Source organism: Polychytrium aggregatum, assembly GCF_025602895.1.
Source record: "Polychytrium aggregatum strain JEL109 chromosome Unknown BJ171scaffold_1, whole genome shotgun sequence".
NCBI lineage: Eukaryota > Fungi > Chytridiomycota > Chytridiomycetes > Polychytriales > Polychytrium > Polychytrium aggregatum.
The window spans coordinates 917,173-935,214 of NW_026516203.1; the positions used below are offsets into that span (position 1 = coordinate 917,173).

General features: G+C 58.1%; 6 protein-coding genes across 6 annotated transcripts; 4 read left to right on the plus strand and 2 right to left on the minus strand.

The window, feature by feature from the left end:
• Window positions 1–736: 736 nt before the first annotated feature.
• Window positions 737–3,956, plus strand: BJ171DRAFT_576556 (glycosyl hydrolases family 31-domain-containing protein; the record flags this gene model as incomplete). Its single annotated transcript, XM_053113758.1, has 5 exons — window positions 737–1,438; window positions 1,590–1,972; window positions 2,158–2,187; window positions 2,363–2,829; window positions 3,001–3,956. The coding sequence occupies 5 exons, from the start codon at window positions 737–739 to the stop codon at window positions 3,954–3,956; spliced, it is 2,538 nt and encodes an 845-aa protein (XP_052971851.1).
• Window positions 3,957–4,357: 401 nt separating this feature from the next.
• BJ171DRAFT_7268 (HOOK protein-domain-containing protein) lies at window positions 4,358–8,641 on the minus strand. The gene is made up of 14 exons (XM_053115852.1): window positions 8,526–8,641; window positions 8,280–8,368; window positions 7,787–8,099; window positions 7,538–7,596; window positions 7,292–7,400; window positions 7,043–7,176; window positions 6,827–6,908; window positions 6,551–6,709; window positions 6,088–6,364; window positions 5,920–5,983; window positions 5,712–5,841; window positions 4,999–5,580; window positions 4,824–4,874; window positions 4,358–4,729 (listed from the first exon to the last, which is right to left on the minus strand). Exons 1-14 carry the CDS (start codon window positions 8,562–8,564, stop codon window positions 4,427–4,429), a joined length of 2,391 nt encoding a protein of 796 aa, XP_052971852.1. The 5' UTR covers window positions 8,565–8,641; the 3' UTR covers window positions 4,358–4,426.
• Window positions 8,642–8,796: 155 nt separating this feature from the next.
• BJ171DRAFT_484952 (Scd6-like Sm domain-containing protein) lies at window positions 8,797–11,858 on the plus strand. Its single transcript, XM_053109068.1, has 6 exons — window positions 8,797–9,026; window positions 9,326–9,501; window positions 9,881–10,048; window positions 10,144–10,465; window positions 10,579–10,984; window positions 11,173–11,858. The coding sequence occupies exons 1-6, from the start codon at window positions 8,918–8,920 to the stop codon at window positions 11,402–11,404; spliced, it is 1,413 nt and encodes a 470-aa protein (XP_052971853.1). The 5' UTR covers window positions 8,797–8,917; the 3' UTR covers window positions 11,405–11,858.
• A 184-nt stretch (window positions 11,859–12,042) lies between these two features.
• Window positions 12,043–13,444, plus strand: BJ171DRAFT_484954 (uncharacterized protein). Its single transcript, XM_053109069.1, has 6 exons — window positions 12,043–12,176; window positions 12,391–12,413; window positions 12,604–12,683; window positions 12,829–12,891; window positions 13,033–13,108; window positions 13,227–13,444. The coding sequence occupies exons 1-6, from the start codon at window positions 12,173–12,175 to the stop codon at window positions 13,326–13,328; spliced, it is 348 nt and encodes a 115-aa protein (XP_052971854.1). The 5' UTR covers window positions 12,043–12,172; the 3' UTR covers window positions 13,329–13,444.
• Window positions 13,445–13,462: 18 nt separating this feature from the next.
• On the plus strand, window positions 13,463–15,668 carry BJ171DRAFT_594792 (Rrp15p-domain-containing protein). Its single transcript, XM_053114547.1, has 5 exons — window positions 13,463–14,164; window positions 14,316–14,392; window positions 14,624–14,804; window positions 15,022–15,105; window positions 15,261–15,668. The coding sequence occupies exons 1-5, from the start codon at window positions 13,657–13,659 to the stop codon at window positions 15,467–15,469; spliced, it is 1,059 nt and encodes a 352-aa protein (XP_052971855.1). The 5' UTR covers window positions 13,463–13,656; the 3' UTR covers window positions 15,470–15,668.
• A 222-nt stretch (window positions 15,669–15,890) lies between these two features.
• On the minus strand, window positions 15,891–16,656 carry BJ171DRAFT_418294 (uncharacterized protein; the record flags this gene model as incomplete). The annotated part of the gene is made up of 2 exons (XM_053107336.1): window positions 15,891–16,135; window positions 16,332–16,656. 2 exons carry the CDS (start codon window positions 16,654–16,656, stop codon window positions 15,891–15,893), a joined length of 570 nt encoding a protein of 189 aa, XP_052971856.1.
• Window positions 16,657–18,042: the final 1,386 nt, after the last annotated feature.

Sequence of the window (18,042 nt, forward strand, 5' to 3'; positions counted from 1 at the left end):
GTGCCGGCCGGCGATGCCAGTCGTACGGAGGAGGCAGTGTGTTCGTTATCGTTCGGCAGGATGCTCGTTATCGTCCGGCAGTACTGGTAATCTCTCGACGGTGCATCGACCATTTGCGGGCAGTGCACCTCATTCAGTCTCTAAACTCATTCGCTCACTGGACTCCTTGATGTGGACACGCTGTCAGCACGTTCACACGTCGATCGCCCATTTCATCACCCACTTAATCATTACTTAATCACTTAGATAGCCACTTACGTAATAGATTATTTAACGACTTACTGGTCCACTTACTTGATCGCTTATTTGATCGCTCCGCGGCGCCACATATCATCTTTATGATCACCACAATGGCTTGTTCGCCGCTGCTCATCCAAGACAAATCCCCCTCGGCTGCGCCCTCGCGGGCCGCATGACCGTCCCATTCCCATCGTCCCATTCCCGCTGCCACCAGCCGCCCTCTGCATTTCGCCGTGGGAATAGCCTTCCCACTGCCCCACCCTTCTTGTTCCTCCAGGCCATGTCCCGCCCGCTTCCATGTCTGCTGCCCGTCGAGATGCTGCCCGTCGAGGTGCTCATCCCGAGCCCGGGAGGAGGCTCGTCGGCACCCTCTCCCGATTGGCGCTCAATCGTATCGGCCATACTTCAGCCCCCGTCCAGCCCCTTCGCCACTGCAATCGCTCTCTTCTTTCCGCAGCGCATTGCCGCTTGCCATTCATCCAGGATCAACCCACACATGTTCTCGAGATTGGCATCGCGCTGGGCCGTCCTTTGGGCCGTCTGCGGCCTCCTCCTCCTCCTCGTCGCCAACTCCCGCGCTCTGGCCACCAACCCTGTCCGTTCCTCTCAGGCGGCTGTCGAACACCCTGGCATCGCTGACCCTGGTTCGCACATCACCCCCGGTCCCGTCACTTCCGTCGAGCATATCGGTGCCTTCCAATTCTTGGTCAACACCACCACAACCTCGTCGCTCGTCTCTGTGGTCTCGGCCCGGGTCATTCACATCGAGACCTTGCCCATCCACCAAGAGTTTGGGTTTCCTTGGCCACGGGCTCCTATCGTTGTCGGACAGGCTTCATTCCCAGTTCCTTCCAAGGTCCCTGTCCTCGCAAAGACCCACCACGGCCATCAGATCCATATCCGAGACAGTGGCTTGGTCCTCCAATTCACTTCCGACCCGCTGCGGTTCTCGCTCTACCACAGCCCTTCGACTCTCTCAGGCTCGTCCAGCCGCCTTCCCGATGACGATGTCTCCATTGATGTGGCTGGTCTCGACCTGGTTTGGGAGGAAACCGAGCCATTGAAGCTCGCCAGAGGATCCGATCCGCGCAGAAGCGAAGGCAGCACCCACTTCTCGATCCGGTCCCGTCGCAATGCCCAGTATTTCGGCGGCGGCTCGCAGCACGGCCGCTATGCGCTGCGTGGCGAGACCATCCAGGTATGCGGGTGGGTCTGGTGGGGCTTTTTCCCACAGCACCGAGGGTGGGTGAGTGCGCCGGCGATGTGCGAGCATCAATGCCCTGCTCTCGGTCTAACAACCCCCATTCGCTTCGCTTCTCCTGCTGGCCTTTGCCGCCTTCGGACCTCAGATTGCCCGTGATGAGAACTGGGACGAGGGCGGCCATCCAAACTCGGCACCCTTCTATCTGTCCACGGCCGGCTACGGCGTCTTGCGCAACACGTTCGCCCCAGGGGCCTACATCTTCTCGGACCAGTCCAGCGATGCCGTCGCCTCTTCTTCCCACCACGAGCCCCGCTTCGATGCCTATCTCTTCTGGGGACCCGACTTCAAGACCATCCTCGACGATTACACCCGCCTCACTGGCCGCCCGATTATGCCACCCATCTACGGCCTCGAAATGGGGGACTCGGACTGCTACCTTCACAACGCCAACCGCGGCGAGCGACACACCTTTGAGGATGCCCTTGCTGTTGCCCACAAGTATGTCGAGCACGATATGCCGATCGGCTGGTAAGTTGTCCAGATAAGCTGGTCCATGGTCGGCCGGTCTGTCACCTGGCGGATCTTCTCGCTGCCTTGGCAGTCGAGTTTATCGAGTATCCGATTTGTGGAAGCGTTGCTTCAGGCGTGATTGCAAGTGCCACTGCAGGGGACGTGCTAGGCAACTCGGTCGCTCACTCTCTCCGATTTGCCAGGATGCTTGTCAATGACGGATACGGCTGCGGGTAAGTCCTTGCCGTGCTTGGGTGTCGCCCAGCCGTGCTCGAACGTTGCCTTGCCTTGACTTGTCTTGCTTGAATGTTAACCCAGCTCGCGTCGATTTCCCATTCTCCGGCTCAATCCACTCCGACTCAATCCACTCGGGCCCGACTCGCTTATCGGCCTTCGCCGAGCATGTAGCTACGAGAACCTGCCCGAGACAGCTACAGCCCTCTCCAGCCTCAACATCACCATGGGCTTATGGACCGAATCCAACTTGACCAACCAGCCCTTCGAGATCGGCCCCGGACAAGTGCGCATCCGCAAGCTCGATGTGGCATGGGTCGGCAGCGGCTACGACATGGCCTTCGAGTCCAGCCAGGTTGCATACGAAGGCATCGAGACGTACTCTGACGCCCGCGGGTTTGTCTGGATGGTCGAGGGGTGGGCCGGCACGCAGCGCTATGCGGTAATGTGGACCGGCGACCAGAAGGGCACCTGGAACAATGTCCGCATGCATGTGCCAACCTTCCATAGCGCCGGGCTCAGCGGCATGCCGTGGACAGCCGGTGACATTGACGGTATCTGGCTCGGAAGCCCAGAAACGTATGTGCGCGACCTCCAAGCCAAGGCGTTTTCGCCTGTGCTGATGTCGATGAGCGGATGGTGTAAGTAGCATTTTGGATCGGCACCAGCTGGCACCAGATGGCAACGAGCTGCTGGTGGAATCTGCAAGGCTATGCGATGGCTGGAATCATGTCCCGCAGCGCGAGCGATCTCGTCTCTCCCCACGAAGCTCTAATCCTGAACCTTCGCATGTTATTGATGACCTCCTCTAGCTTGGCTCGACAAGGAACGTCGTCTGCCTGTCGACAAACAGCCCTGGACCCGCGGCGAGCCCTTCACCAGCATCAATCGCAAGTACCTCAAGCTGCGCGAGCAGCTCCTGCCGTATCTGTACACGTATGCTCGCGAAGCGCATTCCACAGGCGTTCCGCCAGTACGATCGCTGATCCTAGAGTATAGCCACGATCCCGTTACCTGGACCGACCGGGTCAAGTACGAATTCCTGTTCGGCACGAACTTGCTCGTGGCTCCCGTTTACGACGACCGCACCGTCCGCGATGACATTTACTTCCCCGAGGGGGCCTGGTACGACTTTTGGAAGGGCGCTGTGGTTTCTCACGGCAAGGAGTGGATCAGCCACTTTGATGCGCCGCTCGATGTCCTTCCACTCTTTGTGAAGGCCGGATCGGTCCTCCCGATGTGGCAGCCGGTCAATTCCTGGCGAGAGCACGACCGCTCCCTCTTGGCGCTCGAGATTTGGGCCCTTGGTCGCAAGGGCGGCTACCACTTTGAGCTTTACGAAGACGACATGGTGACGCGCGAGTTCCAGGCCGGGAAGTTCGCAACCCAGCTCATCTCCGTGCGCGAAGACCGCAAACGCACTCCCCTGGGCAAGTGCGACACCTTGGCCGTCGACCTCCGTCGCCTCGACGGCGAGTACGCCGGTCGGCCAGAGCGACGCACCTACACCCTGCGCATCTTCCATCCCAAGCTCAGCGGCGACGCCGTGCTCGCTCGCAGCCAAGTGAATAGCCGCGGCTGGACGCTCGCCCGCGCATCTGGTGGAGCTGCTGGTCGTGAAAGCATCGGCGAGGTTGCGCTGGCGGACGACGGCCGCGGTCCGTTTGTCAAGATCACTCTGCTCGACCTTGAGACAGACGAGGACTGGCATCTCGGCGTCGACTGTCTGTTTGGTGCCGCAGAGCCCGCGCTGGTCCTGGATAAATAAAGCCGGTTGGCTGTCAAGCGACTCTTGACCCGAGCAGGCCCTCTGTTGCATTGCATTGCATCAGACGCGGTGCCTGTTATTGTGTCGTATCAGACACATCGAACACCATCACCGGCGCAACATCGCGACCCCTTCAACGAGGAACAGCTACTACGATATACAGCGATGCAAATTCTCCATATTTTTGTTCTGCACAAAGGGCGGGCGCGGGCGACACGAAAGAGGCGAGACAGCAGCCACGGGTTTGGGCTGCTTGAAGAAGAAATAGCGACAACCGCAACAACAGCAACAAAATCACGGGACAATCGATGCCACACGAAACGAAAGAGATGAAGATAAGAGGTGAGTATGGACGGAAAGGAAAGGTGGAGACAAAGCCACGGAGGAGAAGGGACGGAACGGCAGGGAAGCGGGGTGACAGTGATATTGCAGTGGGAAAGGGCCCGTTGGCTCCACCGAGGCAGCGGTGCTCAGCGGCCGCGAATGTTGAGCTCGATCTGCTTGCGCTGCTGCGCCAGCCACGAGTTGCTCAGGCCCATGGAAGTGGTGCCCATGAAGCCCGCGCCGATGCCGCGGCCGGTGCCGGTCGAGGTTGTCAGGAGCTTCTTGTGCTGGACCTCCATGCCGAGGTTGTTCCACGCCGAGATCATGAGCTTCTGTTCGCGCTTGGCTGCGTTGCGAGTGTCGAGCAGCTCGTTTTGCGCCCGCTTGAGCTCTTCTTCGCGCTCCTTGAGCTGCACTTCCAGCGACACGATCGCCTCGGCGTAGTTTTCCTGAACGAGCCAGCGATATCATGGGTAAATACAACCTGGTACACCGGAAGCGTCGAACAACCGCCGAGCAAGGAGGGTGAGGCAACAAACGAACCTGTGCGTTGCTCCTGAGATCGCGGATCTGCTTGTCCTGGGCCAGAATATGCTGGGTGTGGTAGAGGATGCGGGGCGGAAGAGCGGGAGAGCGGGCGAGCTAAGTATGTGACCCTTCTGTGCCCACAACTATTCGCCATTCGCTTGTTCAGCGCTACGTCAAGGCAAACACTCACTTCCTTGGACTTTCGAAGGGCCGTGTGCAGCTGCTGGCTCTGCTCGGACAACTGCACAATCTTCTGCGTCGCCAAGGCGAGGCGCTGTGCGGTTTCTTCTGTCGAGACAGAGCCCTTGGTTTCAACCGCCGTGAGTGCGGCCTTGAGGTTCTGGTTCACACGCTCGGTCTGGATCAGCTGCTCGCGCACCTCGAGCAGGGCCGACTGCAGCGAGTCCTTCTCGACAGAGAGCTTGTTAAGCTGTGCCATCTGGAAGCGGTTCTCCTCCGAGAGCGTGTCCTGCTGTCGTCGGAGCTTGTCAAAGTCGACGTGGTTGGGGGTGGACACCATGAACGACGACGACGTCATGGAAGTCATGGGTGCCGGTGTCTGGGCTGTCAGCTGGGTCTCGCTGAGTGCACGCTCGAGCTCAGCCACCCGCTTCTTGAGGATCTGGATCTGCAGAGTCTGATCATGGCCACTCTTATCGGCGCTCGCCACGGGCTCGGGCTTGCTGGCCTGGCTGTTGGCTTCGTTGACGGCTTTGAGCTGTTGGATTTCATTCTCGAGTGCAAGATTGCGCTGGAAAGCTTGCATGTAGTCCTGTGGTCGACCGGGAGGGTCAGATGCGCTTCCGTGTCGACGACAAAACGGCATGAGGCCGTCCAGACCGACATTCCACCACAAGCGCTTTGTCAGAGTGGCTGAGAAGGGTCACTCCAGATGATCCTTACCGTCTCGAACTTGCTCTTGAGGCGGTTCGAGTCCTCGAGAAGGCTTTCCAGAACACTAATGCGCTCGCCGTTGACGTCGACGGACTTGAGATGCTCGACCTGGTTCTGGAGCTCGGCAATGCGTCGGTGCCTGTCGGTGTCAATGTTAGTGCGGCTCAAGAGCACCGGAAGGATCACGGCAGCATAGCGGAGCAGAAACAGTGCTTACAGGGCAGGGACGTTGGTGTCAGGGGTGCTTTCCAAGTCCTTGCTCAGGGCGTGCGTTGAGGTGCCTGGTGGTTGCAGCGGTAGCGGCAGCAAGTTTAGTCCGACGTCGGGAGCTCGCTGGGAGCTGTATCGGGTCTTGGACACACTGGAGTGCTCGTCAGCTACATACCGCCAAGCTCCACTTCCCGGAGCTGGTCCTCGAGGTTGCTGATGCGCTCCATATCTTCGCGCCGCTCAAGCTCCAGGCGCTCGACCTTGCCGCGGGCATCCTTCAGCTCAAAGTCCAATCGCGAGTTGTCGACTTGCAGGGTCGAGTTTTTCTGCTCAAGTGTGCCGATCTGCTCTTTGTACGTGTCCATGAGTGACCGGAAGGCAATCATCTTCCGATTGTCGTCCTCCAGCTGAACGATGCGCTGGTTGAGGAGGTTGTTTTGGTCTTCCACTGACTGCAGAGGAGCATCGATCGATATTGTATGCGTGTTATGCGCTGGGAATGCGATGACACAAACGTGTAGCCGGAGCCGACCCGTACCTCGCTCAAGAGCTACAGGTCTCAACAGCGCGCAGCCACTCGGGGCTGGTGCCGATTCGAGTGTCCAGGGCATCATGTGCGGCAAGCAGACATCACGTACTCTCATTTGCTTGCGCAAGTCTGCGCTTTCTTCCAGGCGCTTCTTGTACTTCTCAAGCATGGCCTCAGACTTTTGCAGGCGATCAGCAAGGTGGCCAAACTCCTCCACCTGGTCGCGTAGAATGGATGCCTCGTCGGCAAGTTTCTTGGTGTCGTCGAGCTGATGAAACCAGGAAAGGGCAGGTGGGGTCAGCGAGCCGCTCCACGAGTATGCGCCGCTGCTTTAGACAGATCCATCTCTATTGCAGAGGTTTGAGAGCGTGTCGTGGCTGGATACCTTGCGAATGAGGTCGTTGATGCGGGTCGTTTGGATCTCGACCGTTTGCTCATAGTCGATCCGTTTGTTTTCACTCTTCTCGCTGTGCCAGTATCAGTCCGTCAGTACGAAGCCCAGGGCCGTGTGTGGGAGACATGCATGGTAGCCTCTTGAGTCTGGCTGGGCGTGCTCACACCAAGCGAGCATGGACATCCACATCGTGCATGCGTCACTCACAGCTCGGCCTTGAGCTTGTTGATTTCGGACCGGAGGATGAGATCCGCTGAGCCGGCCTCTGACATATCCATCGCAGCGTTTTCAAGATCCTTCAGTTTGCTTTCGGCCTCCAGCTTATCCGTCTCGAGCTCTTCCTGTGATACAGATGGGTCGTGGCGGCACGTCAGTCGTGTGCAGGCATGTCATGGCATCAGGGAAACCCTTGGTATTCGTCCCTGCTGACAACTCTCCCAACCAAGGAAATCTTACATATTGATTACGCAGGTTGGAGAGCTCCTGAGTGAGTGCCAGATTGTCCCGCTCGAGTTGTGCTTTCTGATTCAGCAAGTCGCTTTGTCCAAATCCGTCCAGCTCGTCCCTGGATGCAGATGCTCCGATTGTGAGAAGAAAGAAGTGCCACCAATGGTGACGGGCGCACCAGTTGTCCCTGCGAGAGCAGTGATCTCGGAAGCCTCGCGCCGTGAGATGCCATGTCAGCGAGGATGACTATCTCACCTTGGAGTCAGCGGGGTCAGGCGAAACCCCGAGCTTCCGTTTCTCAGCTTTTCCATTGCCTGGGCGAGCGGGGAAACACAAAGAATCAGTCACTCGCACATGCCACAGGACCGGTGGCACCCGGACATACGGGGATTCCGTCCGTACACAGGATTCCAGTGGCAAATGTCGCCACTGGTGCACTGTGGAAGTGGGTGGATGCGCACCAGCCGCAAGGTGCGACGTGATGAATGGGTCAAGAGGCCTTACCGTCTCGATACAGAGCATCAGAATGTGTTGGGACTCTTGGTCGAGCATCTGGATGCGTGCAATGTACTTTTGGTTGTTTTCGCACTGGACGGCAAGCGCCAGGACGAGCTGGACGAGTTTCAGGGTCTCGGAAACGTCGGCGTCTCGGGCGATGGCGGTGACGTTGGGGGCAGCCAGGCCCGTTGTGATTTGACCAAGAATCTGCTCATAGTATCCGAGCAGCAGCTTGTGGAGCTTCTTGAGATTGTTGAACTTGAGGACCCAGTTGTCTCCAGCTTCGACGGCGCGGATGGACTTGAACCAGCCCGAGTCGCTGTTGGCGAAGGGAGGAAGCACAGCAGCACGTCAGAACGGGCCAGATTGTGATGGACAGAAAAGCACGCCACTGTGGGGATGCCACATCGATGCAAACAGCAAGCAGCGGCTGCATCGTGGCATCTCTAGCATGTGCACCCGCGCTTCTGGCCAGCGCCTCGATTCGCAGGATACCGACATATCCATGAGGATGTCAAGGAGAATCGAGCCATCGGAGAGATCCTCGATCTGATGGCATTCGCGAGGGAGATTGTCGAAGGTGTTGATCTGGAAGGCGGCCCGACAGAGCCGAGAGACGACGGAGAGACCACGGCGTTGGCATTGGCGTTGGCATTGGCGGAGGGGGGGATGTGTTAGATCGACCGGGGGGGGGTGCGGCACGCTGGAGACGATACTCGATGCGGCGACAGACGATGCGACGTACCCATTGGATGAAAGCCCACTCAAGCTGTTGCGGCTCCATGAGAGGCAGGACACTCGAAGGACAGGGGAGAACGGAATCGGCGGGGTGATGGAGGGGGCGACGAAGCAGCGATGAGGACAGAGCAGAGACCACAGGACCCGCGGGCTGTGCTTGGTGAATGCCCACAGGCACGGCGGATCCAGCCCGGATGCAGCCAGGCTGGATCCGGATGGCACTTGTCTCGGCACACACACACACACCCGCTCGGAATCCCCTTGGTCTTTCCCTGGTCGAGATCCTCTCTTTTCTCCCTCGCTCTTTCGTTCCGCCAACAAGATTCCTCCTTGCACCTTGGTTGTCCGCCCGTCCCTCCCCGTCGCCGCCGCTCCCGTCTCGCTGATCCCTCCGCCGCCATGGCCTACATTGGGTCCAAGATCAGCTTGATTTCAAAGTCCGATATCCGGTACATTGGTATCCTGCATGACATCAACCAAACCGAATCCACCGTTGCTCTCGGCCAAGGTCCGCCATCGTCGCTGCAATCTGCCGCTTCGTCTGCCCGTCCCTCCCGCCTCCGACCCAGCATCATATTTGTGGCTGCTTTGCAGTCGAAATCCGGGCCAGCCCACCTCTGCGCGAGCAACCTGGACTGCTGGGCTGCATTGCAACGTTGATTCCGTGTCGAAGGCTGGCAGCTATGCTTCCGGCACCCTTGGTTTCTGTCCAGTCAACTGACGGCACCTCGCCTTTTGTTCTTCTCATGCTCTTGCGGAACCTCGACTCGCACACTGCACCTTCTCAACGACGCTGGGGCTATGCAGTCCGCTCCCTGGGCACCGAGGGCCGACGAGGCAACCCCACTCAGGAAATCCCCCCCTCCGACCAAATCTTTGACTACATTGTCTTTCGAGGCTCCGATATCAAGGACCTGACAGTTCTGTCTCAGCCCCCGCCGATTCCTGTCTCGCAAATCCCCAATGATCCCGCTATAATGGGGGTAGGCCACGCTTCCCGCACTGAATCGCTTGGTGTGGTGCTCTCGAGACATGGCGGCCTGCCGCACCTCCACGGCCCGTCTGGCTGGGCTCGGTGATCCGCAGGCCGGGTTTGCACCGAGCTGCTCCGCCAGAACTGACACCGCCGTGCCGATGGGCGCCCTTGGATACGCCCATACCGTCCGCGAAGCCCGATCGGAGGATACTCGTGTGATTCGAGAGTTGAACGCCTGATGGTGCAGGCTTGGCAACATCGCACTCACTCGCTTCCGCTCTACCGCGCGCTTCGTCTCTGCCGTCTACGCTTGGATCCATCGAATCCAATCCAATCCAATCCTCGACTCGATATTGGCGGCCGCTCCTCTCCTTTGCAATCCGTAGTCGTACTCGGCCTATTCTCAGTACGGCGGGCCTGCTGGCTACAGCTATCCGCCCCAGACCGCAGGCTATCCTCAGCCCGGTCCTGCGCAAGCCCAGCGCCCGTACGCCTCGGATGCCCCTGCCGCGTCAGCTCCCGAAGTCGAGGCTCCTGCGCAAGCCGCTCCCGAGGTAGGAAGACACCCCACCATTGAGACGGGCATTCCAAGCGACGCTCGCTCGTAGAATCTGATTTGACGCTCTCTCCGTTCGCGGTTCTCAACAAGGCCGAGCCTGAGGAGCCTGAAGAGGAGGTCGAGTTTGACCAGGTCGCCCACGACAAAGCCGGCCAGTCGTCGCCCAGGGCTGTTGCAGAGAAGCTTGGTAAGCTTGATCTGACCGAAAGAGGACACGATGGAGCCGCCAGGAGCAAGGATCGCCCCGCCAAAAAGGACGGCAAGCCCCCAAGAGGCCAGGAGCGTCCCAAGTCGAGTGATGGAGCTGGCGTATCTGGAAAGCCCCAGCAGAAGCGGGAAGCTGCTCCGGTCGAGACCGAGGCTGGAGCCGTTACCGAAGTCGCTCCCGAGCCTCAGCAGTCTGAGCAAGATGGTCAGTACGATGGCGCTCTGGGTGCTGCTGCCTTGCTCTCGATCCGGTTGACTCATCGTTGCTCTGACACCCTCTGTCCTGGCTCTGAACCCACCGCGGAATTCTGTTTCCAGCCGTTGCCCCCGTCCAGCAGTACAATAATCGCAATCGAGGCGGATCGGGTTACCACGGCTACCAATCGCACGGCCAGTACCAGGCTCAGCAGCATGGCCAGCAGTATGGTCAGCAGCAGGGCTTCAACAACCGTCGCGGCGGCCGTGGTCGCGGTGGCCGTCCCCACAGTGGCAATGTCCGTAACAACCGGCTGCCTATTCCCGACTCGGACTTTGATTTTGAGTCGTCGAACGCCAAGTTCAACAAGTCCGAGCTACAGACAAAGGAGACCCGCGAGGTTGAGCACGAAGAAGACGATGACTTTGAGGACGGCGAGGAGGACCACGACTCGTCTGCCTACAACAAGTCCAAGTCCTTCTTTGACAACATCTCGTGCGAGGCCCGAGATCGTGCCGAAGGCGAGAAGTAAGTATCTGGATCAGCCGCCTTTGACCCTCGTCATATCCCCAGCCCAAGCCGCGGCTCACACAGCAGAAGAAACACGCCGACCATGCCTGCAACTAGCCAGCTCATGCCGGGCTGGGCCAGTGCCTGTGCCTGTGCCTGTCTTGTCAGAACCGGTTTCTAACGACCCGCTCGCCCACGCCCTCCAGAACCAGCCGCCGTGCGCGCCAGTACGAGGAGCGCCGACTCAACCTCGAGACCTTTGGCCAGATCTCAATCGATGGCAACAAGCAGGGCAATCGCCGTGGAGGCTATGGCTACAACCGCCGCGGCGGCTCTCGCGGCGGACACTCCCACAACAACGGTGGGCAGAACTTCAATCGCGGTGGCCAGGGCTACCGCCACAACCAGCATAACCAACAGCAGCAAAACCAAGCCTAAGCATCAGACACATCCCCATCTGCTATGTTTCTGCATCTTTGTTACTCGTTTGTGGCTTTCCTCCTCCATTTGCCTTTCCAATCGTATATTTTTTGAAGCCTTCCACTCCCCACGTTTGCCTTCTCTCACTCTCCCGACCCACCCCTCCTTGTGCGGCTCCTCCTGTGGTGGCAACAGCAAGATGAATACAGCTCGTTGGCGAATCAAGATGGCCTCCTGCAGCTGAACGGTGAGGCTCGGGACAGCACCCATGCGCCCGCGAATCAGCTCTCTCGTTAGCCATCGGCATCGCTGTGTCGCTGATCGTCTTCAGCGACAATCGCATTTGTTGTTGCTGCACCCCGTGATGTCTGAAACCAACCTTGAATGCACTCGATGTGGGAGTGTTGTGCATCCACTCGACCATCTGGACCGCTCCATGGTGTATCGATATCAATATACCTGCTTTCTCGAGTCGCTTGGCTTCCCGGCACTGTGAGCACACTGTTTGGCATGATTACCGTGAGTGCATCCCGATTCCAGAACGACGCTGCTGTCTTGGCTCAACAAAGGATGTCCAGTTCAAAATGGGTTCGCCGAAATAGGAAATTCGCCGGAACCTGTGGCTGGCCGCGGTCTGGCCCGCTTGCCACAGCCCACAAACAGCGGATCGGCCAGCGATCCGCCCGATCCCCTCCATCGTCCCCGTCCTCAAGCCCGCCCAAGCATCGGCTCGATCGATCCGATCAGCTTCATAGCGCCAGCGCATCGACCCACATATCTATCACAATGTGTAAGCCTTGAGCACGATGCAGTGCACCGGCATCCTCGTCGAAGCCAGATCGATGCACCATCTGCGCTGCTCCGAGCCTGTGGCCTCCAGCACCGCCGGCATCCCTCGCATCCCTCGCATCCTGGAATCCGCCCCACGCCTGGGCGTCTTTTTGGACGATTATGGCAAGCTAAAGCACATACGTACTGCCTCTTTTTAATCTCGATATCCTCAGGCAAACACGTTCTCAACGCCCAGGTATGCTCCTGGCCCTGGCCGCCGCACCGATGCCAACCGACCGCATCGAGGAACGGCCCCTCATGCGAGGTCCAGACAGGGTTTGATCGATACCAGAGACCCACATCCAGTCCTGGAGCAGTCGTAGATGCTACATGGCGATTGTGAGACTGATGTTATCCCGGGGGCATTTCAATTGATCCATCGCAAGGTCTCGATCCGAGCCCCGTGCTGTCGACAGTGGTTCGACTGCCCCGAATGTCATGCCGAGAAAGCCGACCATGAGCTAAGGTATTCAAAGGCACCACGAATGCTGGGCCGGCCCTACTGCCGGATGGTCTGGGTCAGCGTTGCCAGCGCCATAGTTCCCCTTGGTCCGTTGCTGACAGGCGCTTGCGGCCATCCCTCCCCTCTGCGTCGGCATCGCCCTCCAAAGAAAGGCCATGGAGATGGTTTTCGCATGCAAAAAATGCCGCAAGGTCTTTAGAAAGGACATGGCGTAAGTGTCTCCCGGTCTTGAGTTGATGACGATGCCAGTGCTGCGGCTGTCTTTGGCCATGCTCCCACGTAGCAATTTTGCTCGAGCCGCGGAAGCACCAGATACTCAGGACCGTCGATACATATGCCTCCTCTCCACCAGTGACTACGACGAGGCCGACGAATACTGCCCGCACTGCGACAACAAATACGTCATCCCGGCCAAGACCCCGCAGATGGTGAGTCGAGCTGCTACATCGACAATTGCTCATCGGGTCTATGTGCAGCGGAAGGGTCTTTGCTCGCAAGACTATGCTTGTGTGTTCGACCAGCCCGGCTGATTCATTCTGGCTGCAGGGCGTTGGCGTCGAGGGCGACGACCCTCGATTGTTGCGAGACTATCGTGAGAAGCAGCGCCAGTTGCTGGAGGCCGAGTTTATGGCTGAGCGGCTTGGTTAGATCGCTTGCACATCAATCGAAATCAGAATGAAGCCATACTTGAAGCAGCTGCAGAGCGGCGATCCCGTCGGCTGTGTCCTCGTGATAGTGCATCGCTCAGACTGCGTATCTCGGCTGAGTGAGTGAGTGAGTGAGTGAGTGAGGACAGGCCGGGGTGGATTCGGCCTGATCGAACAAGCCGGGGCGGATGCAGCGGAATTGATTCATTTGTGGTTCCAGCCGTTTTTTGTTTTTGATCACACCATCTATTTCGGCCCCATCACCCAAGGCCGACCACCGAGGCCTATACCATCACATTCCCATTGCCAGAGTCCAGAATCGACGCACGATGGGCCCCAAGAAGACCATGACCCTCGCCGTCTCGAAGAAGCGAAGCGCTCCTCCTGCGAAAGCCCGCTCCGGAGGGACACCGGGAAGCAAAAAGATCAAAACCGAATCGGCCGGCCAGTCATCTGGCAGCGCCAGCCAGAGCTTGGACAGCACAAAGCGTCGCCGGGAGGTCGACGATGCCGACGAAAACGACGACAATGATGAAGAGAACGTTGAAGCCATTGACGAGAGTGAAGAGAAGGTGGAAGCTCCGGTTGGATTTGTGGACTCGTTTGACTTTTCCGGGCCGGTCGACGACAAGGCGGCGGACGAGGCCGGTGACGGCGATGACATCGACGGTGCCGACGACGGTGCCGACGACGAAGGCGACGAGAGCGATGACTTTATCGACGAGCTGGACGATGATCTCGACGAACTCGAAGGGGAAGACCAGGACGGGGACGATGATGCAGATGCAGATGAGGACAGCGATGTGCCTGATGGCCAGCTTGTAGAGAAGCAGCAAGGTAGAGGGTGCTACTCCAAGGCGAGCACCAACGGACAGGGCCGATGATGTCTCCGTCCGTGGACATGATTGTTCCGAACATTACCGATGCATAGCTATGATGTGTTAACCCTGCGATCTTCGCCATGCTCTTCATGTTTTTGGAATCCTAGACGACAGCAAAGGCAGCAAGCTCGCATCAGCCATCGGCAGGATTCTGTCCAAGAAACTGTCCAAAGGCGACATTGATGTAAGACCATCGAAGCCTTGACGGAGTCGAGCCGGCAAAGGGCATTCGTGTGGTCGAATAGCGAGCAGAGCAGCAGCAAGGACGCTTGTTGGTTGTATTGTGCGGGCGCTCGTACCATGGGCGGATTCCATCAGCCAAGGGAGCTCCACATGCCCTTCCATCGATCGAGCTTGACGGCGGCCCTCGCAATCTGCCACTCACCAATATCTCTCCCTGCAACGGCATCTGCAGCGCCCCATCCTGGCCCAGAAAAAGGAGATTGAGCGAGCCATTGACGAAGAGAAGCTCGAATCTAAAGCGACCCGGACAATCTCGGTACAGAAGAAAGCCGAGCTGGAACGGGGACACGTCGTTCCAGATCACACAACCACCGACTACGAGAAGAAGCTGAGAAAGCTGGCCACCAAGGGTGGTGCGTATCCAGGGCCCATTTGGCTCCAGTGCACATTTGCACCGCCGGAACGGGGTGTCCTCGTCCATGCACGATGATTCGAGCGCCCGTTGTCGGAAGCAATAACTTCGTGGCTACTAGATCAACGACAGATCCAAAGTAGATCACACCAGCGCCAGTGCTTGCCTTTGTCTGATTATCCACGTCCCCACTCCATTCTGCTTCGCCCACACTCCAGTCGTCCAACTGTTCAATGCCATCCGGGCTGCTCAAAAGTCAGCCGATGAAGTGAGCACTGGTGTCCAGAAGAACAACCAAGCCGGTGAGTATACTCAGCAGTTTTTGAACGAAGTGGATTCCGTAAGGCCGGCGCCGCCAGCCGGTATCAGGTTGTCTGGAGGGATATGACCATTCGTTTACAGATGCGCCGCGCTGACTCCACAATGTGCGTCGCGTAATGGCTCCACGATTTGGCAGTCCCGGTTGTTTCAAAAAGCAGCTTCCTAGACATGATCAAGCGCCCGCAAAAGTCGGCCAGCGGCTCTACGGATGAGACTCCCAAGCAGTCACAGCCCGATGCATCAAAGAAGGACACGCCGGGCGGCGGGGTGGCGTGGACAAAGTCGGACTATATGCTCCAAGCTCCAAAGCACTGGGACGAATCGGATGGCGAAGAGTCTGCGTAGAGTGTGTGGTTGGCTTTGCAGCCAGTTTGGGAGGAGGTGATCGATGGGCCGAGCCATTCTGAGCGAGGATTGAATAGAACCTCCGGTATCACGTCCCCGCGAAATGAAACGAGCCACAGACTTTGGATCATCGGTGGCGATTGTCTGAGCTGTGGAGAAATACATGCTCACCCGCTCGCCTCACGCAGGCATCCCATATCGACGGAACAGTCGCGGTGCTGAGTCTACGGATCTGTATTCCCATGAACGGCGCCGAGTCATTGCTGTTCGGAATCCATATCCGCGATGCTGCCGGCTGCACCAAATGCGGGTGCATGGCAGAGGGCTGCTTCAGCCGGACCCAAGACTGGTGTATGCTCGCTTGGACTTGATCATCGCCATCAGCTCCGGCAATCCACAAACCTGCAACATCAAGGCCACATCAATGAGGGATAAATGGTATCGTAGGGACAGACGGACTTGCGTGGCTCTCGCTGCTGATGCACGGGCGAATCCAGCGAGCACGTACCGTCCGGATATCATACAGATGGGTCTTGGAAATGTTGTCCCTGCCCACACTGCGGCTGCTTGAGGACAGCGCTCGCGGATACCAGTTCCCCATGAACAGTTTGTGCGACGACTCTGAGATGTAGAAGCCTTCGACCACCGACTTTGGCAACTCAAACTCTGTCCTGAGGGGTTGTGACTCTGTGGCCACCGCGGAACATAGCCGGTTAGTACCGTAATACCCACTCTGCTCCATTGATGTCCCGATTGGGGGGGGGAACGAACTGTGCATGTTGTGCAAAGACATTCCATCGAGCGGGTGTGCGGCGATTTGGAGGACCCGTTCATGGCGTCTCGAACAGAGAACGGTGCTCACTTTCGTCTGGAACAGTGAGGCAGTCGCCAAAGTCTTTGAAAATATCGTCGTCGTCGTCGGCTGTTGCTGCATTGTCCTGGCTCTTGATGCGATTCCATGTCATCTTAACGGGATCAAAGACCATGTTCCCGACAATCTGGGCGACTTTGTTGCCGCCAATGTTGGTGATGAGTGCCGGGCGGACGGGAAGGCCCTGTTCAAAGTCCTTCAGGATGCGCTCGTTACCCTCCCACTTTTGCAGGACGGGGTTATAGGTCATCTCGCCGGTATCGCCAATGACTGATGGAGAGATAAGCGTCAGTCTAGCATAGGATCTACCTCGCATCCCGCGCAGATCTCAGCGCTGTCGGCCGGCGGGGTGCTGCTGATGGCAGTGGACGAGTTGCTGACCTTTGGACGCTGCATCCGTGTTGAGATTCTGGATCAGCTTCAGGTTGGGCCGCTTCTTCCCCTTCTGTCCGAAACAAACCTCGATGTCAGCCACACCTCCAAGCACCTCCAAGCACCTCCAAGCACCTTCAAGCACCTCCAAGCACCCACAAACAACGGCCCACGATGTCGATTCGCCACATATTTGAATCAAAGATGGCCGTGTGTTGCGGGGCAGAGAGCCCTTTGGCTTCTGGAATCTACCTTGTGTACTTGTGGCTGGAGTCGGGTGCTTGGTGATGACAGCCCAGTCATACCAAGCTCGCCTGTGAAATCACAGGCATCGAGACGCAAAGAAGCACATTCAGTGACAACAGAACCCCAAGCAGGATCGGCATAGACTATCACAGAGCCAACAAGTCTCGCATTTACTCTGCAAAGTCGGACAGGATCGACGTACGGGTCGCTGGGCGAGCGGACTCCACAGCATTCTTGATGATTCTCGATGGTCCAAGACCACTGAATCCAGCCACGATGGCGTCGCCCGTGCTGCCGTTGCTCGATCTTGGTGGGGCGGCATAAAGGTCCTCAAAGTTGTCGAGCTCGGTGCCGTCGCCAAAGTCCTGATGGCTCTTGGGAGACCGCATCATCTGGATGGAGACCTGCTCTCCGTAGAGCTGAGCAAGCGATGTCGTGGACAGGTTTTTCGGATCCGCATTGGCTGTTCCGATGTTGAGAATGCGCTGTCGGAGCAAATGGCTGCTGAGGCGCTGAAAGTGCTCCATCGACGGACTGGATATCTTTTCAAGGCCGAACCAAGAACACACACTGTCAGCACCAGGAGCCACCAGTGATCGAATGTTGGTGCAATCACGGCCGCCTGGCTGGCTGGCTGGCTGGCTGGCTGGGTTCCCACGCGTGCCTGCATCGAGTTTGAGCCAACCAGAGCCGCTGTGGTCATGATCCGATCCTCACCATTACTTTGGTTGTGAGCCGGGGGATCTTGGATGGCGATGGGCTGCGAACCACTGATGCACTTGAGGTGGGACGCGAGGCCAGCGAAGGTGTGAGCGGGCTCTTTGCCGGGAGTGACTGTATCGGTTGGGCCGGCTTTGCTTGAATGGCATACACGCCGTTGATGCTGACAAAGGGGTTGATGTCGGTTGGAATTATCAGGCTCATATCCGGGTCGATGCCTGAGTCGTCCGAGAACATATGCGAGGGATCGCCGGACTGGTGCGCCTCTCTGCGATCTCCCATGCCCGCGCCGTTGCGCTGAGAGAAGCTCCCAGTCAGCGTCAGGGTGTCCATCGAGGACGGAAACTCAATCTCGTCGAATAGA